The sequence below is a fragment of the Cygnus olor genome, chromosome 5, assembly GCF_009769625.2.
Source record: "Cygnus olor isolate bCygOlo1 chromosome 5, bCygOlo1.pri.v2, whole genome shotgun sequence".
NCBI classification, from domain to species: Eukaryota; Metazoa; Chordata; class Aves; order Anseriformes; family Anatidae; genus Cygnus; species Cygnus olor.
In genome coordinates, this window is record NC_049173.1 from 46439268 (window position 1) to 46467254 (window position 27987).

The window sequence follows — 27987 nt, forward strand, 5'->3', positions numbered from 1 at the left end:
AATTCAAATAAACAAAGATTTTGGGACAAATAAACACAGTCCTGCCCTGATGTCCGCTAGACTCTGACAGCCCGACAAGACGTAGAAACCCCAAGCTGAGGACCCCTGCAGGAGACAGGCCCGGGGCACTGGAAAATCCCATTTCCACGACTGCGTCCTCGCCCAGCTGGAGGCCGGCAGCTCTGCGTGGTGCAGCGACAGCGGAGAGGATGCTTGGGGTCTTCCCATCCCAGGGTGACCTTGAGGAAACCCCGAAACCCACCTGCGTTTCCAGGCTGCCCATCCCCGCAGGGAAGAGCACGATAACCTTGACCCACCTCCACCAGGCGCGGAGCTGGCTTAGGAGAGCCTGGCAGGATCCCGGCGGCACCCAGGCTGCCCGTCCTCCTTGCTCACGCGGCAGCAGACGCTACAACCCTACAAACCGCCCCAGAAAGAAGCCGGGGAGACAGACACGAGTGGCTTTGGATGGCAAACAGCGGCGGCCACGGGGCTCTCGGGGCACAGCTCCAACCGCACACGTGTCGCCCGCAATTCTCAGGCGCGGGCAAGCGGAGGACGGGGCACGTCGCCACCGTCCCCAACGCCCACCAAGGGCGCCCCCAGCACCGTGGGGAGGTCCGAGCAAGCCTGGGGGGCCTCGGGACGATCTCCCCAAATTGGGTTTCGCCCCACATGTGCCTCCGGCCCCACATTTAGCAGAGGGACCCGCACCCCTGGGATGAGGGGGGCGGTGGCACCCCTCGGGGTGCGTCCTGGGGGGCAGCTTACAGCCCCGGGGCTGGGGGGGGGGAAAGAGGGGACAGGGGAGGCCGCAGCCCCGCGATGAGGAGGAGAAAGAGGGGATCGGGGCAGCAGCGGGCGGGGACGAGACGGAGAGCGGGGGGCGAGGAGGGCGCTGGGGCTTCGCCCGCACTTACCGGGCCGGGCGGCGGCGCCTCCCGCCGGGGCCGGAGGCCGGTGCGGAGCGGGGTGCGGAGCTCCTGTCCGGCGGCTCGGCTCGGCTCGGCTCGGCTCGGCTCGGCTCGGCTCAGCTCGGCTCAGCTCTGCCCTCTGTGGCCGTGCTCGGTGCAGGAAAAGCGCCGGGCCCTTCCCCGCCCGCCGCGTCGCCGTAGCAACACGGGCCCGGGGCCCGGAGCGGGCCGCGGCCTCCGTTCTTCCTCCCTCCCGGGAAGGGGCTGTGGGGATCCTGCAGGCTCTGTCGGCCACGAGCAGCCCCCCCCAAAAATATATTCCCTGAGGGATTTCACGGCAAATTGCTTAAAACAGGGGGGGAGTGATCAGCGCCGGCCTCCCCGGGGAGGAGCCTGGCCCCGCGGCATCGGTTCCTGTGGCATCGGTCCCCTGAATCCGACTCCGTCCGAGGGCTCCAGACCCAACAGCACCCACAGACTGAACCTAATCTCTGAAAAACAGGCATTTTTCTCTCAAAAAAACCCTCCTGGCCATCCTTGCCCCTATTAAATGGCTGGTGGTGTGCCCACCAAACCCACCAGTCCGTCATCTTGCTACCTGGAGAGCATCCTTCCAGCCCCGGTAAAATAACAAGCAAAACCCCCAAAACTTGCTGTTATCTACAAAATAAAGGCCAAGCTGGTTGTCATCACATGGGTGATGATATTCTGTCCCTTGCTGAGCATGGCTGCCCAGCTGTAACATCTCCAGGCCACATGCAGGCATCGTTTTCACATTTTTATAAGCTCAGGACAGTATTGGGGATGTGCAAAGGGGCTGAGAAGAGCCCCTCACTCCACCAGCAGCAGGTGACACCCTACATGTCCCAGCCAGCAGCCACCAAGGGGCCTTACCCCTCTTTTAACAATTAACTCAATTTTCCTGCGGCTCCCCCAAGCACCAGCTCTGCCAAAACACCCAAGGCGGTGTGCGGAAAGTGCTGTTTTCTGTTGTTTTTGCCCAGTTTTTGCACTGGAACAGATGGATTCTGATTTTCTCACTTCTGCAAATTGGGAACGACACCTCTGATGGGCACTGAGGAGGCGGAAAGGGCTGCGGCACCGTCATGCAAGCACACACGTGCAACGCAGTGGGGAGACTGGAGCAATCCCAGCCACGATCAGGCCTCCTGGTTTGGGGTGGCCCCACAGCTGGCCAGCAGAAAGCAGATGGGGTTTTGGAAAGACAGCTCCTGTCTGGCAAAGGGGATCGCTTTTTTTAAGCAGAATTAAAAGGAAGGACACAGCGGGGTTTTAGCATGGTATCTGATAGCAATATGCCTGTGCTATTCCAAGGATTTCAGACAACCAGGGGCCCAAAAACAAGAACTGGGCTCTGGGCTCCTCCAAAAACCATTCCAGCCACACAGAAATGCAGCCTGGGCCACAAACCACCAGGTATGCAAGGAATAAGGAGCCGATGCATGCTTCAGGGTCAGGCTGGGTTTTTATGGAGATGAGCCACAGATGGAGAAACACTACACAGGGGCTCCAAACCTGACTCCTTTTACAAAACAAACAAACAAACACCACAGAGACTACTTCAACAAGCTCTGGAAAATAACAGAGGAGACCAGGAGGACAGCAGCTGCCAGGCAGACCTCTGTGGCTCTTGGGATGACAGCCATAAAGAAGGGAAGATCTCCAGGGAACGCTTCTGTAATAGCATTGTTCACCTGGCACTACACTGTAAAGACACAGTGAGTTCACCTGCAGGAGGTGAGCAGGCTGGCAGAGCACTAATACACAGTTAGGGTGTGCAACAAATCAGAGATGATCAGAGAAGAGCAACTACAAGGATGGGGGAGCACATCAGGCTAACGAGAATGCTGCACACACACAAGTGGCAATTACATGGAGACGTGACGAACAGCCCAGACGTGGCAGAGAGGTGCACGTGCCTGAAAATGAGAGGAGCCTGTTATCACAGTCAGACCTGTGACCCAAGGTGAGAAAAAGATGTTAACCAGGGGCTGGTGAAATATCACAAGCCAATGCTAATGAGCTGGATGTAGGTGAAAAAGCTCGTGCACTTTTCAGCCTGGGCTGGGAAAAGCACGAGAAAATGCAGCATTTGGTGGCTGGTGGTGGCAAAGCTCATTCCAGAAAGATGGTACCTGACCGTTTGGCAGCTGGCTGGAGGGAGACCTGCACACCACAGGATTTTTTTGGCATGTATCAGCTGGGCATCCATCCCAGGGCCGAAATGCAGGTGTGTCCCCCACGTGCAGCCATGCTGGTGTGAGGGGACACAGAGCTGCTGGCCCACGGTGTGACTAAAGGGAACCCATCACCTGATGGAGGGGCATGGGCCGTTTTGTTCAGCCCGTGTCACACGACATGGGCCATGCCATGGGCAGGGAGCTACCAGCGTGGTCTGTGCAGCCCTGCAGCCTTGTCACCACCACAGGCAGCAAGGTGCGGGCAGCAGGCGGGATGGATGCTCCGGCAGGCACCGACACAGGGCTCTTCATGCTGCCTCCATCCCTAGCTGGTTTGCTTCAGTTAACAGCAGCAGGATCCGAGCAAGTTGTGTTAGGGGAATATAGTTAAGACTTGTTTTCATAATGCTTCTGTGCCACCAGTGGCATCCCCCAGGGTCACCTCCAGGGGCTACAGAGCTGGGCAGAGAACAGCCAGGCATCTGGCCCTGCCTGTGCCTTCCTTGGGTCCCCATTCTGCCCTGATTTGCAAAGGCATCAGTAGGTTTCACACGGACAAAAGCCGAACTGAACTCAGTGTGGATAGCTGGGGACAGATTTTGCTATTTATCGTATCTTGCCATCCTGTAGATGGGCTGGTTGGACAGTGCTGTCCCCTGGCAAAGAAGAGGTTAACGCTGGCCAGCTTTAAGCTGAGTTTTAATAGGACTGCAAAATCACCCGTTTTTATTTTCGGTTCTGCTGCATAAGAACAACTGCTCTTTGTAACCTGCATGGAGCAAAGGACCTGCTTCCTCTGGCAGCCTTCAAGAGAGGGGATAAAAAAAAAAGCAGAGGAAGAGAATTCGCATTCAGCAAGTGCCAGGTTGTCAAGGTTTCCTGTGCTCTCAAACATAAATTTTTTTCTCCTGACAGAGCACAAGAAAAAATTTAAAACTGCTGGGTACAAAGTGGAGCTTCAAAAGCAGCAGCAGCCTGTGCTGTCTGATCTGCTACAAGGTGACCGGGCGAGATCGCAGCCACGGGCTCGCACCCCCTGCCCTTCCACACGTGGCGAGGAGCAGAGCTCAGGCCCTCCCGTGCAGAGAAACCCGCTGCGTGGCACGGTTCAGCCACCCAGAGAAGGGCAGGAAACGTTTCGTGTTTCTCTGCCCCATGCCTTTCCCCGTGCGGAATTGAGATCTCAAAATCCCGCATGGCTTGTCGGAGCGGAAAGCGAGGAAAACGTCAGCCTGGCTGACAGAGAGGATATGGGCTGTTTTGGTGCTGCTGAGGAAACGGGTCGAATGCAGTCTGCTGGCAGGGGAAGAGGCTTTCACGAGGTTGCATTTTTCAGCTTCCTTCCCCATTTGCATTGCTTTCTATTTTAATAAATCACGGAGCGCCGGAGAAATCCCCAAGCGCGTGATGAGTGTGGGTATTAAACCGACACTAAAAAAGACAGATCTGACGAGCTTGGTGGCCACCCTGGACACGGTAATCAGAGTGCTGGTAGACAACTTAACCGATAACGGTTGGAGAGGCAGTAACGTACTATTAACACCAGTCAACATCATTTTCAGGAAGAATCAATCTCAAACAAGCTTGATCTCATTCTTCACTAGGATCATAGGATAGGCTGCCAGAGTTAACAGCACAGAGGTGATGTGAGAGGCATCCAGCATCCGACCGCTAAAAATACAGCGAAAGAGTATTAGCTGATTCAAAGATTAATTAAATGATTCACGGATTCAAAGCTGGCTGTCGGCTTGGACGCTGGGAATCACCCGGAAACCACTGAACCAGCAGGTCCGGTTTCATTTTTTGGTGTTGACACTCAACCTTACATCTACACCTTAACGAAAGGAGAGAGGAAGCGGATGCAGGTGGGGAGTGACTGGGGCACAGGAGGGGACAGCTCTGCCCCACGCCTGCCTCTGTCGTCCCCTAGAGCCCAAGACTGCCAGCGAGGATGGTCTGTCTGTTCCCATGGAGTGATGACTCCGTGGAGGGAGGCTGCAGCTGTATTTTTAGCAGCTGTTTGATTCAAATGCCTAACAAACAGCAGGAGGAAAGTCCCTGATGCTTGGACCACATAAGCGTTCCTCTCTAGCTGGCCAGCAAACCCTCCTGCCACTTCTGTCCAGCAAAAGCAGGGGGATCACAGCTCAGCATCGTTAGTCTCTGAAAAAGAAAAAAAAAAACAAAAAAGCAAGCAGAAGGAATTTCAAGTTTCCATCACTGACCACAAAGAAGCCAAAAAAGGATAAAAATGGGATTTTTCTCCCCTTTGTTAAGCAACTTCTGGCGCCGGCAATGCCTCAGGACCTGACTCACACCTTGGCCCAGCTCCTGTAGCGTGCCCCGCATGAACAGCTACCCCAAATAAGCATCTCTCCTTGCCTGGCATCCGTGGGTCACCACCCGAGGTGCCTGCCACCCCGTGACCCCATTCCCACACATCTCTCTCCACTGTTTCCTGCAGCAGCGGTGCCTCGGTGCCTTTGGCCCCGCTCGGCAGCCGGGACAGCCTCCCACACTCAGCACAGAGAGCACAAAGGCAACCAGTCTCCTGCCCTGCGCGTTTATCTCCCCGATAAAGGAGCGGGGCACTTTTGTTTATTGAGTGCTGATGAATGGAGCTGTCTTGGCTGCGAGATCGGCCGCCAGGTCCCACTCCAGGCCTGGCTGCTGGCAGGGAGCTGGCGGCTGCAGGCGCTTATTGCCACAAGAGCGTTTTGGCAGGGCTTAGCCCCTCATCCCGTTGAGAAATTGCCCCACAGCATCCCACAGGCCCCATCTGCCCCATTGCAGAGGCAGTGCCGGATTTATGGGGCGCAGCAGCCCAGAGAAGCATCGTGCTCTTCCTCCAGGGCATGCAGCTGAGCATTTGCAAATGGTTTAGTTTGCTCTGGGATTTTACCGTGCTCCCTTCTCTCCCCAGCTTATTTCTTCATCTGTCCTTCCAGCACAGGCACATAACTAAGAGAGCCCTACGGCCGCATTAACCCTCTTTGAAACACCTCTGCAGGGAGGGTTACAGCTTCCTCGGCACGCTGCCTCACCGAGAGCTGGGAAGATGCTGCCAGCCCTTTTGGAGCCGTGTTACTGAGGGACCCTGAGCTCCTTCCCCAGAAAGCTGATGGATCCATTTCTGACTGTCTCTGCCCTCCAGCCATCATCGCCGCGCAGCGGTTGTCGGAAAATATCTTGTTTAAGCAGCGGGATCTTCTTTTCTCTGCCTGGGCTGTGACCAAATCATCTGTCGTAATGGATTTTTGACGGTGTCTTCTTGCTTCTCTCAGCGCAGCAGGATCAGAGCCTCAGCAGGATCTTCTCCAGCCGCCTGCTCCTCGCCCTGCAGCAGCTGAAGGACATGCTCAGCCCCAGAGGCCAGCGACCTGCGTGGGAAGGGGCGCTGGCAGGGAGCAGCTCCAACCAGCGTCACAGCACCTGCTTGATCTCAGCTCCGTCCTCGGGGAGAAGCTGAGACTCACGAGGATTGCCTTTTTCTCCAACTCGGAGGGAAGAAATGCCAGAACATCTGTCCCTCTTCTGGATAGGTGTTACTGCTTTCAGAGGGAGGGTGAGCCTGCTAAAAGCAGCAGCAAGGAGAAGATCCGTACCTAAGCCCACATCCTCCCCCAGCCGTCCTGTTACAACTCCCCTCAGCCAGCTCGCCTGTCCTACTCGCTGCAATCTAAAGCTTCCCTTTATCAGAACAGCCAAGCACAATCAGAAGCCTAATCACCCAGGTTCATCAGTGGGGAGATAGGACCCTCCAGAGGGGCTGCAGCCACACCCTGCTCTCTCCTGAACACGCAGAGCTGCTGTGTCTAAACCTGGTGTTGCTCAACACTTCCAGAAGACCGGGTCTGGCCCATGGCAGAGAGCTGGCAGAGCTGGAGCGGCTGGGACCTGCCCAGGGGTCCCCCAGAGCGCTGCGTGTCCTCACCTCCTGCTCACGGCCAGTGCTGGAAGACGCCTCCGGCTGCAGCTCTCTGCAGAGACGTTCAGTAAAATCAAGGCAGAGCAGATGTGTCCAAATTTAACGTGCCCAGGGTGGGAATCCTGCGTCTCCTCTGCCTTTGGATGGTGCTGCCTGCTTGTTACGGGTCACCACCGAAATCCTCCCGGCTCCGAGGAGGGGTGAAGGCAGCGGCCACCTCTGCCCGTGGTCTCCCCGTGTCCACGGGGAGGCTTCAGCAGAAGCCGAAGTGAGACTCGCAGCAACCCTCTTGCCTTTCCAGAGAAAGCAAGCAGGGATGTCTGATCCGCTCCCTCTGCCCGCTCCAGCTTTCCACGTGCCCCATTGTTGCTGTCTTACTCACCTCCTGCCTGAGAAAGGCTTGGGAAGGCGCTCGGCTCGCTGTGTTCACTTGGCTTTCAGCGGATCGTTTTCCCACCAATTCACCCAATTACTTTCCGAACGCGACATTTATAGTTTGACCTCAAACATTTCACAGCAATGAGTCAGCTTTAGAACTATGCACAGCGGGGGGAAAAAAGTACTTCCTTTCGGCTTTTTTGGCAGGTGCTGTTGGACTATTTCATTTGCTGCCACCTAGTCGTGAAACAGCGGATGGCAACCACCTACTCAGTCTTAATTCCTTCCCAAGAAAATAAAAAATGCTCCGTGATATCCTTCTCTGAGCATCCCTCCTACCCTTTGCGCATTTCCCAGTTCCTCTGTCTCCTACCTGGAAAAGGCAAGAGCTGCTCCGGTGTTCAATGAGCAAATCGTGCAGAAGGATCCTATCCCGCCTTCCCAAAGCAACCGCCAGCACGGGTCGAAAACACAGGCCTACTGCGAGGCAGGAAGGGTAGAGGCAAAATTTTCCACCTTCACGATGCCTGCCTGGCTTCTACATTTCCCAGGCACAGAGCTTCTTCAAGGGAGCTGAGGTCTGGAGCGAGCATCAGACTCTCCCCATGGGTTTTCAGGCCACACAGATTTACAGGAAAATAAGAAGAAATTGTGTGCTTTAAGAACACAAAATTTATTTCTGCGGAGTTCAGAACATGGACACACATTTGTACCAAAGGCTGTTTGCTTTATTTGAACAACGTACAACTAATGAGGATGACGGGCTCACCTCAAGGCTCTGCCCCATACCTTTCCCAGTGAAAGCTGCTGTGATCCTCCTTTTGGGGGAAAACAGTGCATTTGAGGGGACTCGGATTTTCTTTCCCTTTTAAGAGCAGCATAACACAGTCAAGTATGGGCATGAAGAGAAACCGTATGGTACCGATCAGCAGGAAAACTTATCTACTGGTAGGGCAGCTTCTGTGCTCCCTCCTAGCAAGCTCTGCTGGGTCATGGCTGGACCAGCCAGTCCCCAAAACACCACAGCTATCACCTGTCCCTTAATAGAGCCGTCCGATGGTTCTGTGCTGCTTTGTAGCATTTTTGTCTGGCCAACAGCAGACAAACTGAGTGCAGCCCATGTGAGCTGACTGCCCCGTCCACATTCCCTTCAGGTCCTACACTGGGAATTGTACACCACTTCACTGTCGGGGCCGTGTCAAGCGTTTAAAACCCCTGCCTGGACACAGCCAGGCTTTGCCGGTGTTGTTTTCTAATTAACAAACTGATCTGAGCTTTGCTTAGGCTTTCATTTCTCACCAATTAATTTTATTAATGTTTAAGCCATGTATGGGCTGGAAGCATTTTATCTGGGTCTGTTAGCCCCTGGCGGCTAGAGGAGTGCTGCGATTAGCAGGAGCTGGGAGCAGAAGGCATGGCATGCATGGGAAATGCACTGTTCGAGGCCCTGGATCATGCTGCTGGAGGTCTGTAGGGCTATAGGAGGTGGAAGAGGGTCGGATTATGAGAGCTACAGAGATGTACACATTACAGCCAAAGAGGAGAAAAATAAGAACAATTTTCCCCTTTATTTTATTTTGACTGTCTCTGATGGCAGTCAATTTCAGGAATTGTAATCGGTTTGTGGAAGAAGAGAGGAAAATAGGAACCAAAGGATAAATGCCACATCTTTTTTTGCTGCTTCAGCCACATACTGCAATGTTACCAGCACTTCCCAGCCACAGCAACTACAGGTTTGAGAAGGAGTTACTGTGCCTCGAAGAGATTATCGATAAAGATAACGCGCCTGAAAATAGCATGCTTTCTGTTGACTCTCATCCAGCTCAAATATTTGATGCCAAGTCAGCTGAAGAAAAGAGCAGTGGGGCGGTTGCTCTGATTTTCCACGAGCACCTCCATATTCCCAGCCCAGCGCTTGCTTTGGTGCCGCTACAAGAAGTCCTGCTGCCACCAAGGCTACCGGCCCAGCGGCTGCTGCTCGGCAGGGAAGGACAGATACCAGCACATCTCTGGGGCAGTGACTTAACTTCCCTTTTGTTACGTTGTCTGCACAAGTCCTGATGATTCCCCCGATGATCCTGCCTAGGATTTGGCATGTGTATCTCCCGTCGCCTGGCCTGGTTGTAGCACAGACCTTTAGTAACCGTAATGCTTAGCACTACCCTCCGTCTCTCCTACTGCTGCCTGGACCTGCTCCCCCTGGACTCTTCTCCCCATTTCCATGCAGCATGGCCAAGCTCACCTCCTTATTTCTGCCAGCAGGTGAAAAGGACCCAGCTGTAACACAGCAAGTACCTCGAGGCACTTATGGGTTAGCAGATCACGCAGAGACATGAAACAGGTAAGTGGTTGTTTTTTTTTTTATTATTCCCAATGAGAGCAATATGCCCTAATGCATCTCTCCAAAACTGGAGGAAAAACCAAATACCCTGTTGGTGTACATCAAAATTACAGACAAGAACAAATGACACGGGCTACCGGAGATTCCACGCACACAAAAGAGGACTGCTGACAAACCCGACACGAAACTTGAGGGGCAGCATGGCCTGAGAAATCACATCTGAGTCAGTCTACAAGTCCTTGTCCAGTGCTGTAACACCCATTCCACGCGCTCTGTGGCCTGAGACGTAAGAATGTCCTTTAAAAACAAACAAAAAAGAGCAACAATTTTATGCTCCTCTTTCAATACTGATGGGAGGTCTGAAGCACAGCATCAGGGAAATCACTGATGATTCTTCACTGGGGGAAGAAAGCACAAGGACTTCTCAGACCTGCAGCTGCAGGCTGACTTTGGGTGTTATAACCTGGCATTTTTATACAGGTTTGCAGACTGGGAACAGCCCTTTAAATATTGCTTAGAGCGGGATATACTGAGTCCAAACGTGTCCTGAAAGAGCTGAATACACACAGATTACAGCGCTGTTCCAAAAAGCTTGCGTGCAGCTTCCCACTGCCGTCAGTGGGCCATTAGCTAAGGCACACTACGAGATGGGTGACAGGAGGAGAAGGGCACCTCAGCAGTCAGCGAGAGGACAGTTAAATAACAATAAATACTTACAGCCTTTTACAAGATGTTCAGATTGCAAAACCGGGAGGTTAGCTTGGCACAGTTCAAGCCAACCCCATAACAGTGCTTATCTCACAGGTGGCCGGACCAGTTTCTAAAATGCAAATTTATATCATGCTTTTCACCAAGCTCTGCAAACTCCTTCACTAGTACACGGGCACATTTCACAAAGAGGATGTGAGGAATAACCCTTTGAAACTGCAAGGGAAATTTTACTTTCAGCCAAGTTAGAGTCTTTCCAAAACAGCGGGGTTATTGACTTTTATTTATTTGTAAAATAAAACTGGTACTCTATCAAAGACCACCAGTTTGTAGATCTCATCTAACAAGCCTGGCAGGTGCGGGAGCCTAGGGACAGTGTGAAACATCCTTACTTGCTCCAGAATAGCTTTTGGAGCCCCCCCAAAAATGCTAGAAATTCTTTTCTTCTCTTTTCCTCACAAAGCCTTAGGTTTTGTTTTGGCCTTGAGGGAACCAGAAGAGATTTGGCAGAAAACAGTAAACATTCTCATGGGGAATACAGCTCACATTTTCGTGTGAGCAATGCACGTAATGGACAGAAACAGCTGAACAGTCCCCACTGCACCATTTGACTTCTCACCATGATTGCACCTCCACTTTCTCATCAAGCACCGGAGCACACACAGACCTACTGGCAGATGCTCACACCCTGTTTTTCCAGCAGAAGACAGTTTCAGATATATATGTAAAATCAGTATTAATTAACTGAAGGCTACTTTAGCCACTACTCAACTGGCAGACGCTTTAGTTTCTGAACTTCTTCCTGTTTCTGAAACCTAAAGCTTAAGGTTGAGAAGTACAGGAGAGGCTCATAAATGCACTGTGAACTGCCTGGCCACTACAAATTTCCACCAGCAGAAGTGGCGTGCGAGTATAGACCCAACAGAGCTCGGTAGTCTGCTCACAACTGAATCAATGGCCAACTCCTCAGGAAGACACTGGCCCCTGGGGAGCAGCCCTAAGGCGTTGTCACCCCAGGGACACAGAGGGAGCCCCCATACGAAGCCTGCTTCCTTCTGCCAGGTGCTACATCGTGGCTGTTGCAGAGTCCTCGGTGCTGCTCTCCTGCTCCAAGCCCACCCGGCGGATGGACTCCCTGTATTTCTGCCGCCCCAGCTCAATGATGCTTTCAACCTCGTCAGCGATGTCCTGGCGGCCGCTCTCTTTCATGGCTTTGATCAGCTTGCTCACGCAGTCAGGATCCTCGGAGTTTTGCTGAGCCCATGAGAAAAGCATGTCCAGGATCTGCTTATCGAGGTCCTCTCTGAAGAAAGTTATAAGTGCAGAAGTAACCAAGACACTCTCCTGGCTGGCAACCCAAAGAGGCCTTACCTGAGTCAAAGCCCAGACCTGGAGCCCCATAAGAAGTCATCCAGACACAAACAAAGTGCTCAGTAGGGCTGCCTTTCCCCACCCATCACACAGGAGTTGTAGTTCCTGCACTAAAATCTCCCCAGAATATCTTTCCCTAACAGAAATTTCAAATTAAAGAGGTAATTTTTTCTTAATGTAAATTCCCCACAGGAACAGTAGTTTGGTCATAACAAGCCCCACTCTCTCAACATTTTGGTCAGACTGCATGTCCTACAACATGCCACAAGATCTTTTTGAATAGAGATATTCACAGTTAATGCCATGGACAACTGCTCATTGTTGCAGATGGAGTCTGGCCGGGAATGCAGATCACAGAACAAAACAGGAATGTCACGCAACTGAACTACAAAGCTCATCAAGTTGGTTATTTCTGAATTTTGCTTTTCAAACATTAAGCTTTGTTTTACAACAGCAAGAGAAAATAATCAGTTTTCCATAAAAAAGTTATGAGAACTGTTACTCAACCCATCTTTTATCCAGCGAAACAATTCCAGTGGGGAAAACTTTCCACCAGCCAAGCATACGCTTATACTATTGCACTGCAGCTGCCCGTGCTGTTGCTCACTGAGTCCCCGCTTACCTGTTGTTGTACCCTATGCGCTCAATCTGCTGATAGGTCAAGCCCAAGTTCAGGCCGATGGTCTGCCAGTCGGCTCCCACGCGCCTGGCGATGCTCAGCAGGTTTGCCTGAGTCAGGTAGCCCGTCTCAGCATTGCCCAGGTTCAGGGGAGAGAAGGAGAAACCATTCTGGGGTCTGGGGTTCTCACCCCAGCGGGGTTTCAGCCTCTGTGTCATAGAGAAGAGAGAAGGGGAACCTGCTAAATAAATTGGTTTTTGTGTGTGTCTGGCCATTCAGCCTCCACACTTAAATTTTTTTCCTCCTAAGGAGGGAAGATCTTAACTTGAGGCTGAAGAGACAGATATAAGAAGCAATGAGCACTCACACTGGCAGTGACCAGCAATGCTCAGTGCTTCTGAAAAGTACCAAATCATAATGCTCGCAGTCACAGCTCACACTGGAAACTTTCTTGTCTTTACAGAGCGCTTTTTGGTGAACCATCTCCCCAGACCGTATTTGCCTGGTCAGTAAGAAAGCACTTGCTCTAGATTCCCAGCTGAGGTTGTATATGTCAAAAAAGGATGAGAGATCATGGCACACGATCCAAAGGGAAGCATTCAGACTACACAGGTATTTATTGCTTTAAGCTTCTCAAAAAAGCAATTAAATTCTGTAAGATAAAGTGGCTCTCTCACTGGCCTTTTAAGCCAGTAGCTCACACCGGAATACTTAAGCCCAACACCTGTAACTACCTCATCCTAGATCTTTTCTTTTGGCTGCCGGTATGAGCTGGATGACTAAGAAATTTAAAACCAAAGCAGACACTTCCCTTAGTCACAGCAAGCTTCCTCCTCCTCCACATCCCTCATTTATTTGAAGGATCCACCCTCTCTGACCACCTCCAGTGCCTGTGCTAGGCTGGTGAGATCAGCATGAGAGATGGAGACTTACTCACGTTTCTCTTTTGGGAAGTTCTCATGGGGAGCGGGAAATCTCCACCGTGACATGCAAAAAGCACACGGGAGATTTCGGTGCACATCTGATAGGACCTAAGAAGATTCACGGAATTGTGTCTGGCTGTGTTTCAGCGATCTGTCACCACAACCTTGCCCTACACTTCGTTTACAGAAAGCTAACACCCTTCCTTTACACACACACAAAGCTCTTAAAAGGAAGAGAAGATGCTCTCCTTTCTTTCATGCAGCTGGTCAGTGATTTTTTGCAGTCATTCATTGCATCCATTATCACGGTGGAAGACAAAATTAGCTGAGCAGAAAGGCCCTGCTCTTTCCCCACCTAGATTAACTTTTCTGCAGGAGACAGAATAACTCACAGGCAGTTTGATTGGCAAAGTAGCAAGCCAGAGGGAGTCTGGTCCTTTCCTCCTCCTGCTGGCCTCTTCAGGGATGCTCTCGGGAACTGCCCCTCGGTAGAAAGAGACCTTGGCAAACAGAAAGCACACAGTGAGACTCAGATTCAAGCACAGGAGGCAAACCTGTTTGCAGTATGAGTTTTCTGTCTGGGAAAGAATTAATTCAGCATTTCTCACCCATCCTCAGTCCATAAACTGCCCAATTAAGTGTGACTGGGAGGGACGCTGGGGTTCTGCCATAAAGGCTGGACTCTGCCAACACCCCGGGAGTTAATGGCAGGAATGTAAAGGCAGAGACCTATTCTGATGAGTGATCCTTCCAGACTCTACTCTTCGTGTGTTCAGGGGTTAGTCAATGAAATGCAAAGCCAACGGAAAGAGGGGAGGAAAAGAGTCATGCCCAGTGCTCAAGAGATTATCATGCAGAGCGCTGTAAAAGCGATGATGATGATGAAGGAGGAGGAAACAAAATGTCAGTGTCACTGTTGCTCACCTGGCCTTTTACAGCTTGGCCCTTCCTGTCTACAGGGGAAGTCACATAGATTTCCTTCATGTTCTTCAAGTGGGAGTAAAAAATAAACGAGAGACGTCCATCCACACAGTCAGGGCGATCTGTGTCAGAGAAGCAGCAAACACTCAACTTGTGCAGGAAGTGTGCACCTTTTCGAGCCTGGGCAACAGCCCACCATCCACCGGCAGCCTCCATGCTACCAACTACTCCTTCTACTCAGGCCTGAAAGATCTGTAACCCTCCTTTCCTCGCTGGGAAAGCGGAAAACTGGCTGTGGAGCAAGCAGGTCCTACAGGTGAGAAAGAAGAATGGCCACAAGGTGGAGGCCAAGTTCAAGAATGGAAGGCAAGGGGAGGCGAGGTGTTTAGATGGAGTCAGGTCTATCTTTCCCCCAAAACCCCCTGGAGGGTAGAATCAGCTGCAAGAGCATTCTGTAATGCACAATAACAGGTCACCTATCTCTTCACAGTACCTGTAGTGGGTGCGGAAATAGGAATGGAGCTAAAGGGAAAAATATAATCAGCTACTGCAATCATACATGTAATTCTCTTGGAACTAAGTTAGAGTCCAGCCTAAATTAGGATAGATTCTGGCCTCATTGACTCAGTGCATTTTATTACTCTTGATGCAGTTGCACTTAATATACACCAGTGAAACTGATCTGTGCATTCAGGTTGTGCAGGATGTGGCTTAGTTTGCAGCTGGAACATGTCCAGACATAGATGAGCATAAAACACGAGGGTCTTGCTCCCCCTTGAGATACACATTAAATTTGGCAATGGGAATTTTCTGCTCTGGATTGTTTCAGGAATATCCTCTCCAAAAAGCCTCTTTTACATATGTTCACCTAGAAATGGACAGTGTGAATTAGATCACCCTGGGCATTCCAGTGCACTGCCTGAGATGCCAGGAAAAGGGCGTAACTGGCTGCAGAAGCAGATCAGTCACAGAATAAGCCCTTTTGGATATTGCCCTTTGCAGGCTGCAGCAGCATGACAGGAAATGAAAGCCTGCAAACAGCATTTTTATGGGGAAAAGCAGACACAAAGGTTGGGTGACCAGAGAATGTGACAGGTTCAGCGCCCAGGGGCTGTGAGCGGCGGGCGAGCAGTGCTCTGGAAACAGAGGGGTGCACCAAGGAGGAGTACAGCCCCCAGAAAAACAGGCCTGGGATGAGGGAAGCAGAAGAGGTAGGAGCAGAAGGGAGGCCAGTGCTACCATACCCATATCAATGCTGATGCCGCGCTCAAAAGCTGCAAAGAACTGCTCTCCTTCAAACATCTCCACCATGTCGGATGGCTCGGGTCCTCGGTAGCGGTCCTGCAGCTTCTTCAACACTGGGTCAACCTGGCAAGGTGACAACACAGGGCCCCATGTTTGGTCTGGCGCAAAAGTCTGTCCCCAGAGCTGTGTCCCTACGCCCACAATGTTCCTCTCACTCACCTTTGACAGGGAAAGTCCATCTTCCACTGAAAGGATGCAAACAAAAGAACAAACACCCACACCCTATGTCCCAGACACAATCACGACCGAAAAAGAAGTGGTGCTCTGGGTTTCATGGCTTCCTTATTTCTCAAGTAAAGAGAAATCCTCTGTGGACTAACAAAGATAAGCCAAAGCTGCCATTAAAAAAGTGTTATCAGCAACTGCTCTTTTTTTAACAGGTCAGTAACCTTCAAAGACAGGGATTTACTTGCTACCTTTTCCTCCTTGTAGTATGCCATTAAAAACATTTTCTCTGCAAAAAGCCACGTCACAAGAACACAGCAGAGGGGGCACCAGAAAACTCATTTTGGCATTGCAGCCTGGAATAACAGTGTAAGACCTGGGGTCTCAGAGGCAGTGCATGCGTTAAGCTAGAGCTGAGGTGTCTGTTTTTCTTTATAGTTGTGACAGTAAACCTTCCCTCTTACCCCAAGACTATCCCTGGCAGGAAAGCAGACACTCAGCACCCTGATCTCACTGTGAGTGCCATTGCTGCCTTCCCTGGAAGCAGAATTTTAGTCCAGGATCTGAGACACAACCCTTACAGATTTTCTTTCCACGGGTCATTTCAATACAGGAGAACAAATAAAGGAAAAAGAAGCAACCAGGTCAGAGGATTATGCAGAGACTCGGATATGCAGGCCAGTTCTGGCAGTCTGATCAAATAATCTTTGGCTCACTGAGCTGCACTGTCTGTCAAGGTACAAGTTCTCCAACCACAGATGCGCATTTATTTTGCTAACATCTGAAGCAACACAGCAGAGGGCTGACAGCCTGCATGCACAAGGCCAGTTACTGTGGCTCAGCTGAGTTTAACAGTACAGTCCTCCAGGTTCGCAGGGGAGAAATCAACTGCATGGCATCCACCACTGCATAGAATGAGTTTTCCCTCTTCCCCCAGTTCCCAGTGAGCTGGTTTCACACTACCAACGCCGTGTGGTGACAGCATACTCCTGTCACGACCCTGGAGCAGTGAACGAGACCATCTGGCACGCTGTTGCCCTTAAACCCTACAAAGAGAGGCCCAGGGAGCTCAGGAGCAAGGCAATGCAACCCATACCAGACCTTGTGCTTGGGGAGACACTGCAGCAGGACTTGCTCGGGGTCCTTCTTCCTCTGCAGAGCAATGAAGTTCACCTGGTACATGCGCAACCGCTCATAGACCTTCTTGGCAATGCCTCCAATGTAGGTCTTGGTGGTATACCACAGCCAGTACCTGGCACACAAGGGATTAAGAAAAAGGAGGGATCCCGTCTAAGAAGAGAGGCAGGTGTCATGTCCACGAGAGGCAGGTACTCAGACCGGAGGGAAGGATAATATTTAAAGTGAGGGAGGCTGAGGCCAGTGAGGAAGAAAAGGAGAACTTGGGAGCTGAGGGGAGTGTGGTCTGGAAAGCTGTAGCTGAAAGACTACAGATTCAGAGGGGAAAGGCACTAAATGGAATGTATTTCCTCCGAGGACGCCCTGCTTGCAAATCTGACTGGACTTCTCTGCATTACAAGACAAGAAGAGGGGCTGAGAGCGTTGTGAGGAGAGTAGAAACACAAGCTTTGCTCCAGTGAACATGCGCAATAGGCAAAAGGATCTGGGTTAGTATCAGCAGGTAAAAAATTATGGGTAAAGTGCTCAGCTGGGCCTAACTTGCAAAGGGAAAGAGAAATAGGTAGGATTAATTGCATGATCCCTGCTTGGGCTGTGGGAAAAGCAAGGCAGAGAAACATCTTTTCCTCAGGACTAATCCTGTACTTACCAGGAGAAGTGGGTGACTTCAAACACTGCATAGAGGTGGGTGAATTCCAGCACCACCTGGCTCGTAATGTCATCCCAGGTTTGGCCCTGCACGTCCCCACGGAGCAGATGCAGCCTTGACCGATCCAAGTTTAACCCTAATAACAACGATCAAGATATTGTATGCAGCAGAAGACTTTAATATGAGGTGGATATACGCATCTCCCTCGCTGCCTTTATTCATGGCTTTACATACCCAGCCAGAGGTTTGAGTGATTTACTTTTTATAAGTGCCACATTAAGACTCATGCCCTTCCCTTGAGCATCCAGGATTAAGCCTTGGTCAAAGAAGAGCAGCAATAAAAAGATGAGGCTGTCTGAATACTTCTAGGATATTCTAGCAGAATATGCAGCCTTAAACTGAGAGTGTGCTGATCTCCAACAACACAGACTCACTGTTCGATTCCCATCATCAATAGCTTGCCACTTGCTTTTTTCCACACACAATTTCTCTTTGCCGGTTTTGGGAATAAACTGACCTGTGACCCCGAAGGGGAGGGGGAGCTGAATTCTCACAGGCCTGAGAAAATCCACCAGGGAGTCCTGGGAGAGGCAGAGCAGAGGACTGGCTCTGCACCCCGCGTCAGCCGTGAGTTCCGCTATCTCTTCTGCAGAGACCGGCAGCACCTGGATGTGGAGCGCAGCGCGGTGAGCCGAGCAGTCAGGCGCCCAAATTCCCTCATCTCCTGCTCGGTGCCCCTAGCACTCAGTAGGCAAACGCAGCTCTCGGCTCAGGACACGGTAGGAAATGGAAGCACAGTGAACTTTGGCTGAAGTTTGCTCTAATACTGCAAGCTGGGACAGACCAAGCTATTACAGTAGCATTTAGCAGCACCCAGCAGCTTCACAGGGCAATTAATTTTAGTGGGACTGCTCTAAGATTAGATCTGCATAAATAATTCCCCCAAACCTTGCTTGCTGAGCTGTTCTGCCAGGCTTGGTGTGTTCTGTAATGGAACAAGAGGCAAAGGCTTCCCTTCGTGGCAGCTACCTGCTGACCTGCTGCAGGGAGCACTGGCAGAGCTGCGAGGAAACCCTTTCCCCCCCAGGGCAGCCTGGAGCACAGCCCATCCTGCAGGCAGGGAAACTACGGCAGGAAGTGATCAGAGACGGGTCAGCCCACGAAGCATCCATGTCAGACACAAATTGCTCTAGGGCAGACGTCTCTCCTTCTGTTTTGCCCCTTGGCACGGGTCGGCGGCTGTACCAGGGCTTACTGGGGCGCGTTTTCTCCAGCAGGCGTACCTGGAGTTTGACATTGCGAGTCTCCTCCGTGACTCCAGGAGGGAAGGTCACTTTGATGTTCGGATCCACGCTGGAAAAGAGCAAGGTCCCCTCTGTGGGCACTTGGCATTCATTTTGCACAAGTCGAGACACAACAAGGAACCAGGAGAAGTGAAGGACACGACAGTGAGCCACGTGCTTCTGTAACAGAAGACAGAGAAGAAGAGAGAACATATACAACACAATACAATAACGGCAGGAAAAAAAGAGACGGCAACACCTGAGCAGATCAGCGTATTAGGACAGGGATGGAGCATGGCATGCAGCAAGTCATCACCTTCAGGACACACACCTCCGTGACAGCGGAACCTTAGAGCTGAAACCCACTCCATTTTACAGCAGCCACTTGAATGCTGAAACTCGTGGCTTGGTAAAACCAAAGAGAGGAAGAGGAGCAATGTGTGTCACTGGTCATTCCAACCTGCTTACCTTTGATTTTGTCTCCTGCTCCACTTGTGTTCTCAGATCACTCCAGCTGTGCCCACTGAAGGTCCGAACAACCACCTCACGCTGGCGGAGGCTTTGCGGGGAGGCATACGGCATCCAGATCTGCACCTCCTAACACAGAAGCAGTAAGACACCAACAGAAAGGATAAAATCGGGCCTAGCTGTGCTCTGTGGCTTCCTGCGCAGGCAAGAAGGGGAGGCAAAGCACAGCTGGTATGCAGGGAGTAGGGCAGGAGCTGGGCATCTGCTCCATCCTGCAGCCTCAAGAGAGGTGACAGGACACATCAGGTGTGCTGTGACTGCAGGGAAAGTCCAGCAGCTTATGGGCAGAAATGACAAAGCAACTTCTCTGGTGAGGTGCTGTCAGCCATGACAGGGCTGGTGGTGTAAGTGTTGACCAGCTTGAATGAAAACCACACAAGCAGACTTTTGGGGGAGGATGTGAACCATTCTCCTTGCAGACTAAGGGCAAATGCTGAAACAGCACCTCTCTTCTGGTGGAGAAAAAGGGTCGTGAGTGGGGAAGGTTATATTATTGGGAAGTCCCTCCCAAAAGACTCCGCCAAGCTACGGCAGAGGCAGACTGCTGAGCGGGCAGCTTGGCTGTGCCCTCACCTGCTGGAATTTGACCCCGTGAGGCTGCAGCTCCAGGACCTTGCTCAGCAGGATGTCATGGTGTCTCAGCTTCACCCACCGAGGGTCTGGCTCCAGGGTTCGGAAGTCGATCCGCACAGGGTCAGAGGCAGCCCCCGGTGGAAAGCAGAAATGGATGCCACAGGCCAGGATCACTTCGCAGCCTTCAGAAGTCACAGTAAAGCTTCCAGAAGAAATACATGGATGTATGACACCGTGCAATGACTTCAACCCTCCAAAAATTCAGCAGAAGAATCTCCCACCTTGTGTACGACTGGCCTAGTGAGGCATTACGCTCCCCATGCACACGCACAGTAGCTACCATGCACAGTCTTGTCTGGGGCCTTGTTACACTACTGTAAAGTAAGTTCTTAATAAGAGAAGCTTACCTGTCCTCTCCTGATGCGAGGAACAGTCTTTGTAGCTCTGTGGCACCGGATCCCTCTGCAGCAGTAAGGTTTGGTTAGGTTATTTACATCAGAGTAGGCAAGAAAGGTTGAATTTACCTTTCAGTTTTGGCTGAATCCTAATCTGACAGAAGCTGCTAAAGGAACCCTGCTCACACTGTGGTGGGCTTCAGATCTGGCAGCAGTAGCAGGAGGATGGGAAGAAGCCTAGGGGTCCCCTGACACACTGGAAATGCTGGCTCTCTCCCCCAGAAAAAAAATAAACAACTCAGGAGCTAGAAAAGCTTCCCCTCTACCAGTCCTGCAGCTCTCAGGGCCATCCGTGGTCGATCACCCAGGGCCACCCGCTGGACTCGGTGCTCGCTCTTGTGAGCGTGAGCACCACTGGGAAACCCTGCTCAGATTCCTGCTCATCCGTTATCTTTCAGATGGTGAATCTTTCGGAGAAAGAGCTGCTGCTCTGAAGCCTGGGAGCAGGGGGAAAGCAGGAGCTAACTACAGCAGAATCACCTCTGATTGCCTCCTCTGCTTCTAGCACGAGCCACCACAGCCTGAAGGTCATGCAGCACATCCAAGAACTGGTGTCCTCCTTTGCTAAAGAGGCCAGACCCCTTTAGGGCCCCACCTGATCTGTTTCTTGTGAATCCCATTTTCACTTCCACTGTAAAATGTTCCCAAAGAGTGAGCCTGGCAGGCCCGCTTCCAGGGACCTCTGAGCCCTTCAGAATAGGCTCGGACTCCTAAAACCAGACTGCCTGTACCATTACAACCTCATAATTACACCAGACAAATAAATACTGATCTGATTGCCCCCTGCTTCCCTTCCCTAATCCAAATCCATTCACACCACGCTGGGCCAAGCGAGGGGACAGCTGGGCAGAACATGCAGAAGCCCTTCGATTACCTGCCTGCGGGGGCGGCTCCGTTTCTCCTAAGGGGTTGCCTCGGAGGTGCACGAAAGGCAAGGTCTGGATCTCCGGGGGGACGGTACGGAGGCAGTTGTTCTGCAGATCGAGCCTGGACAAGTTGGGCAGGCTGGCGAGCGACGCGGGGACTGTCACCAGGAGATTGCTGTGGAGATGCAGCCGCCGCAGAGACTTCAAATTGCCTGCAGGTTACAACAAGCAGTGACTCCCCAGCCGGGCTGTTAATTGGGTTGCAATCAGCTCTCACCACGCACACACGCACACGCTCCTGCCCTCCAGCACCGGGTCTCCACTTGCCTCCCGTGAGCGCAAAAGGGGAAAGGCACAATAGCTCTGCCTATCTTTAGCCCCCAAAATAAAGGGGCTAGTGAACGGGCAGAGAGGCAGCGCAGCCTGCTCTGTCCCGTGCTTTACAGCACCCAGCTTTGAGCCGCTTCTGCACCAGCATCAACGACAACCCCTGGGCACAACGAGAGGAGTCGAGAGCAGAGCTGTGGGAAGCTGGGCGCTGGAATTCAGAACCTGGCTCCGTGGAGCGCTCCGCACCAGGCAGCCTGATCTCAAGCCCAGCTTTGCTTCCCCTTAAGCCCCAGTTTTACTGTTTCCAGTCCTGGATGCTTCCCAAAAGCAGCAAGGGCAGACCCTCAGCTGCTGTAAATTGCATGTAAATCTGAGGAGCCTTTCTGAACCACAGAGCAGAAAGCATGGTCCGTAGTCATTAATGCCCACAGGGAGTGACTGAACCAAGTATGTCTCTTCTGGTTATCCCTCCCATTTTGGCTCTTTTGGGGAATGGGCAGTTCCTGCTAGCAGCTCTGGGGACAGAGAGCAAGGGCCTCAGGGGTCCTAGCCTGACCAAAAGCTCAGCAGGCCCACGTTGTTCTCACTCTCCTGAGGAAACACATACCTACGGAGTCTGGAATGCTCGACAACAGATTCCCAGAAAGATCCAGTTGTGTGCAGCTGTGCAGATTTCCAACCTCTTCAGGGAGGACTTCCAAAGCATTTTCTGAAAGATCCAGGTCCTTCAGCGCTGCCAGGTCCCCAATGCTCTGAGGTAAGTCCTTCAGCTGATTTTTCATAGCGGAGAAGAAAGTCAGCTTGCTCAGAGAGCCGAAGTCCTCGGGGAGCGCCACCAGGCTGTTGTGGCTCACCGAGAGCACGCGGAGGCTGGGGAGGCAAGGGATGCAGCTGGGCAAGGTGGAGAGGCTATTGAAGCTGAGATCCAGGTGGGTGAGGCACCTCAGGCTCCCAACGTCTGGTGGCAAGCTTGTCAGGGAGCCGTGCTGACATGAGCCAAACTCGTCCCTGGCATGGCCACCTAGGTGCGGAGGGAAGCGGAGGAAGAGGTCAGTGTGCTGCAGGGATACCTCGCCAGCCCGTGTGACGCTCCTTTCTGAAGCCGCGGTGCAGAGGCTCGGATGGTTACCACGGGCAATGTGCAGCACTGATTACATAGTTTTCTAGGTTGTCTGCACTTTGGCTCAGTTCCCTGACCCACGAGAGGGGTGTAAATGTGAAGACCTGCTGGGAAATGAAGAGATGCCCCAGTGAGCTCGCAGAGTCCTGCTAACACGTCTGAGGCAAAGCTCAGAAAGAGCAAGGCCACACATCTACCACCCCTCGGGAGGGTGGCCCGTGCCTCTCCAAGCCTCCCGCTCTTCTGCCCCACCACCACCGTTGGACACCGCACACCACTGCAGGGATGGAGGAGACCTTCCTGACCCTCCGGGCTCTGCCCGTGCTGCTGGGGATGAACAGCCCCAAGGAATGAGACCTGCCCTTGCGAGACAGGGGAGCAGTTGCGGAAAAGCAGTGAAAATGTGGCAAAAATCAGGTCGTCCAGTATTGTGCAGGCCAGATGACAGCACAGAGAGAGAAGGGCACAGGTCCTGCCCCAGCTTGTGACACCCAAAGTGGAGAAGGGTTGCACCCAGGACAAATAAGTTGAGCGCGCACAAGCAAATTTCCAGAACTCTCCGTTTCTTCTCCTTCCACTCTTGTCTGATTGTAAGCACATGCAGCAGAGGGCACCAGACATTTGTTATGCTGCATAATGGTAAAAAATGTAAACAAACAAACAGACACCCTGCACTTCACACAGAAGAAAAGCTTAGTTGAACTATTTTATTGCACTTGAGGACGCTCAGAGTATGCATACAGCTCACAAAACAATTCTCCGAAAATGCATTGCCATTATCCTCACCTTACGGAGGGGGGAAAGACAAATGAAATTATTTGTACAAGATTTTATGGGTAGTCTGTGGCAGGCATAGAAATGACCCTCATTCTTTAAAGTTTTCAGCTGAAAACCCTGAATTTTGGCTACAAACCCACTCTTTTCTATACCGTGCTTTTAAAATGTCACCTCCCAAAGGTGAAACGATTCAGTCAGATACAGAAATTATATCATTCATATAGAGAGTCTCCTACGGTAAAGAGATAGGGAAGTCAGGGATTGAGATAATATTCAGACGTGTAACTGTTATTACAGAATGCCGAATGGCAGGCACTCTGGGTCACGCTTTTGATAAAACGTTGAGCAGCCTCTTCTGGTCTGTTCCAAACCCTGCTAAACCTCCGCTGCCTGACACAATGCAAGGATTAAGCTAAGACTGATTCAGAATGACCTGCCGCAAAGGCAGCTCATTATACTTCCAAAAATGAAAGGGGAGCTGAACATTTATCAAAAAATCAAGCGTCTTTCAATCCCCCTCTCCTTATATAACTTTTCCAAAAAAATGCTCTTCTTCTAGAGGATGGATAAAGAAAATGTTGCAGCGTCAGCCTCACCAGACCAAAAAACTGGTCCCCACGCAGCCGTAGGGAGAAAGGAAGGAAACAGGAGTCTGGAAGCTGATTCTTGTTGAAATCAGCATGCAGCTCAGAGCAAGGCTAAGAGCCAAAGCCGTCATACAGGGCACTAGAACTCAAAAGCCCCAGAGGCAGTTTGTCCTGCCGATGTGGAGAGAAGGCAAAAACAAAACGCAAACCTAGGCGATGGGTCCAGGAACTCACCTTTGAGCACCAGGGACTTGAGGTGCTTCAGACGAGGCAGGATGCCCAGCACAGCGCCAAGGAGGCGATCGTTGCTGCTGAGCCGCAGGAACTCCACCTGCACCACCTCTCCCCGCCGCCCCTCGAAGAGCTGCAGGAGCCGGCGGCAGCCGTCGGGGTACACGTCCAGATTGAGCCTGTTGTCCGCCAGGCAGGAGTCGGCGAGCGTAGGAGCCCCCGAAGCCCCCTCCCCGCGCTCGTCCCCGAGCCCCAGCAGCTCTGCCATCTTCTGCGTCTTGTCCACGGGGTCCGGACATGCTCCGACTTGCCGCGCAGGCAGGCACCGGCGGCACCGCGAGGCAGCCGGGGTGAGGAAGAGGAGGGAGGACGGCTCTGAAAGGGAACGCGAGTGCACGGTGAAGGCCTCTGGCCCCAGCACAGGGGGGCTGGAAGCAGTTTATAACCACAGCAACGGGGCAGGAGGGATTACAGACGTGGTACTGAAAGCTTTGTGGGCAGCGGGGACAGAAACGCAGGTGACAGACACCGTGGAGGCTTCTCCGTCCCAGTGAAAGCTTCCGAGTTTCCCTAGCCAGCACCCGTGACTTCAGGGAATGGAGTAAACATCCGTTATTCCCACTATCCCCCAGAATAAGCAGTAATAGGAACATTAAAAGACATAAACATAAGTGCCTATGCTTGATGTAGATTTCAAAGTGCCTTAGCAGGAAGGTCAGGAGCTTTACAAGCACAGGGGAAAAGCGGGGCAGGGAAAGCTGAGCCAGCAGCAGCGCCCCACAGCCTGGGCCAGCACGTTGCTCACAGGCTGCCACCAACCCCCAGCGAACCCGGTTGTGAAACTGGTTGCCAGTGGTTTGAAAACAGAGATGAAAACGGGCAAAGGGCAGTGGAGCAGACGTGGCAGGGCCGGGGAGAGGGGGCTATAAAAGGCACGGCTGTGGCAGGGGGGCACTGCGCTGCGCAGCGGGACCGGGGTTCGCGCGGGGCTGCCTCCGCAGGGCTGCTCTCACCAGCACCCTCCTCTTCTAGGGAGAAAGGGGGAAAATATGCTAAGAAAGGTTTAATGCTTAAGGAGCAGAGGTATGAGATCTGAGCGCATTAATTGCTTCTCTGCCGCTTTGGTGCCCTCATCCTTTGGGACTTTCAGAACGGGCACACTGAGAGCGCAAAGATGAGTGTAGGCACTTCCTTTGTTTTTATACCACGTTACCGACTTCTAAGTCTCCCATTAACTGTTATTTCCACTTCCTTTGTCTTTTGCAACTCCTTCTGAGCTTGGTAATTGCAGCGGCTTATGATGCAAACATCAGATCTTTTAAAACCCTGCCGCTGCTGAATAGGTGAATAAATGTTTTGTTTGAGTGAGGGGTGCAGAGCTACAAAAACCTTTTAGCAGCTTTAACATCCACGGGCAGCAGAAACAAGCCAGAGTCCCTGCAGCACCCCAAATGTGTTCCTTTTTACCCTTCAAGGGTGAGACACGGCAGGACTGATGCTCCCCAGCACACCCGGCTCCATGAAGGAGCAGACACCTTATGGGCACATAAGGACGTGAAGAAAGAGCAAATGGAAATGACTGCTTTAGTAAAAAAAGTAAGTATTTCTTACTAAAAACGGTAGGCAACACATACACGGACCTCACAGCTCTCTTACAGACACGTGTGAGCAAAAAGACGGCTTTGTAAAGCAGCTGATGGTGAAGCGACACGAGGCCTCAGAGCCTGCAAACAGCCCCACGCGTCCGCATGGGACAGGGGCAGGCGCGCTTGTACACGAGCACACAGGCACGCACGTGTGCACACAAAAAGGTGCACGCACACCCGCTCGCCCCAGGCTATCCTCACCCGCCCTGCGCCAGCTCTGGCAGCCCCAGGACCCCACAACCCACACCCTGCAGGGCCCCGAGCCCCCCGGGTCCCCAGCGGTTCCCCCAGCTGAGAGGCCAGGCCAAAGGCGCTGTGTGTCCCGCTGAGCACGCCCGCGCTCGTCTCACCCCTGCGCCCCGTCCCTGGCACACAAAACCCGCGTCCCAAAAGCCCGGCCGCCCTTGTGTGGCTCGGCCAAGCCCGGCACGGCTCGGCTCAGCCCCGGCACTTCCTGCAAAGTTTGCTCCGAGCCCTGCTGCTGCCGGGGCGGGCCGAGCCGGAGGAGGTGCCGGATGCAGCGGGGCGAGGGGCAGGCGGCTCTGGGGATGCAAGCAGGAGGCTGGATGCAGCCCAGCACCGCAGTCGGGGCCCACGTGGCTCCGCTTTGCGATACAGCTGTGCCAAAATGCGAGCCCGCAGGGAAACCGCAGCTGGGGGTTTGCGGTGCTCGTCGTGCTCTTCGTGTCGTTGTCCGTAAGGACAGGTTTCCAGCTGGCGTCTCGACACTGCGGGGCTGCTGCGTGATGCCCTGCAAGAAGCCAAGTCCCCACGTTCCAGCGCCTCTTGCTCAAGCTGAACACAAGCTGTGTGGCACCCTGCGAGAAAACTGCTCTCCCCAGGGGAGTAAGCACCCTGCATGCCAGCCGCAGTGCTATTTAATTCACTAGGCAGCAGCGCTTTTTGATTTATCAGACAGCTCCCAGCACTTCTTGAGCTGTAAAGCTGGGAGCCTGGCAGTGCCAGAACTACCAGAAGGAAGTGATAGTTATCCTCTTTAATATCTGTATATCCTCTTTGATATCTTTATTGATGACTTGGATGAGGGAATTGAGTGCACCCTCAGCAGGTTTGCAGATGACACCAAGTTGGGGGGCAGTGTCGACCTGCCGGAGGGTAGGAAGGCCCTGCAGAGGGACCTGGGCAGGATGGGTCGATGGGCAGAGGCCGATGGGATGAGGTTCAACATGGCCAAGTGCCGGGTCCTGCACTTTGGCCACACCAACCCCATGCAGCGCTACAGGCTTGGGGCAGAGTGGCTGCAAAGCTGTTCAGAGGGAAAAGGATCTGGGGGTGCTGATTGATGCTCGCCTGAACACGAGCCAGCAGTGTGCCCAGGTGGCCAAGAAGGCCAACGGCATCCTGGCTTGTATCAGGACTAGTGCAGCCAGCAGGACCAGGGAAGTGATCGTCCCCCTGTACTCAGCTCTGGTGAGGCCGCACCTCGAGTGCTGTGTTCAGCTTTGGGCCCCTCACTACAAGGACATCGAGGCCCTGCAGTGTGTCCAGAGCAGGGCTGTGAAGCTGGTGAAGGGCCTGGAGCACAAGTCCTGTGAGGAGCGGCTGAGGGAACTGGGGTTGTTTAGTCTGGAGGAGGCTCTCTGCAACTGCCTGAAAGGAAGGTGTGGGGAGCTGGGGGTCGGCCTCTTCTTGCAGATAACCAGCGATAGGACTAGAGGGAAAGGCCTCAAGTTGCGCCAGGGGAGGTTCAGGCTGGAAATGAGGAGACATTTCTTCTCAGAAAGAGCAGTCAGGCATTGGGACGGGTTGCCCAGGGAGGAGGTGGAGTCACCGTCCCTGGGGGTGTTCAAGGAGAGGCTGAACATGGTGCTTGGGGACATGGTTTAGTGGTGACATTGGTGGCAGGGGGACGGCAAGACCAGGTGATTTGGAGGTGTCTGTGACCACTGACGGCGGTGACACGCGCGCGGTGAGCACTGACCCCCCATACGCACCCTGGGGGGGGCCCCCCGAGCGCCCCCTCAGCGCCCGCCCCGCCCCGGGAGGGGGAGTGCGCAACCCGCCGTGCCC

At 52.7% G+C, this 27987-nt stretch overlaps 2 protein-coding genes across 4 annotated transcripts in view; both read right to left on the minus strand.

The window, feature by feature from the left end:
• The window catches only part of SLC25A22 (solute carrier family 25 member 22), a 47083-nt gene extending 39649 nt beyond the window's left edge, over positions 1-7434 (minus strand). The window contains exon 1 of one of the 2 annotated variants that reach the window (XM_040559008.1): positions 7050-7434. The gene's annotated coding sequence lies outside the window, so the exon portion shown is untranslated. Of the gene's footprint in view, positions 1-920; positions 1164-7049 lie in introns of those variants that run through there. The other variant, XM_040559003.1, reaches the window with a different exon arrangement.
• PIDD1 (p53-induced death domain protein 1) lies at positions 920-26938 on the minus strand. Of its 2 annotated transcripts, none has more exons than XM_040558996.1 (17): positions 26307-26938; positions 24314-24685; positions 22203-22616; positions 21274-21477; positions 20352-20406; positions 19945-20146; positions 19312-19440; positions 18844-19023; positions 18078-18225; positions 17561-17696; positions 16876-17026; positions 15549-15672; positions 14308-14426; positions 13776-13883; positions 12464-12669; positions 7426-11773; positions 920-4786 (listed from the first exon to the last, which is right to left on the minus strand). In XM_040558996.1, the coding sequence occupies exons 2-16, from the start codon at positions 24576-24578 to the stop codon at positions 11536-11538; spliced, it is 2679 nt and encodes an 892-aa protein (XP_040414930.1). In that variant the 5' UTR covers positions 24579-24685; positions 26307-26938; the 3' UTR covers positions 920-4786; positions 7426-11535. The 2 variants fall into 2 exon arrangements, with proteins under 2 accessions (XP_040414930.1, XP_040414929.1); XM_040558995.1 differs by having other exon boundaries at positions 920-5278.
• Between the last annotated feature and the right edge of the window lie 1049 nt (positions 26939-27987).

What these genes read in the sequence shown, in the direction of transcription:
- PIDD1 (XM_040558996.1), bottom strand. Translation starts at nt 24,578, where the DNA reads ATGGCAGAGCTGCTGGGGCTCGGGGACGAGCGCGGGGAGGGGGCTTCG. An exon ending in AGTGTCTCCCCAAGCACAAG is followed by an intron (nt 15,673 to 16,875) that starts GTCTGGTATGGG and finishes TCACCTTGCCAG; the next exon opens with GTTGACCCAGTGTTGAAGAA. An exon ending in CGGCATCAGCATTGATATGG is followed by an intron (nt 14,427 to 15,548) that starts GTATGGTAGCAC and finishes TCTCTGACACAG; the next exon opens with ATCGCCCTGACTGTGTGGAT.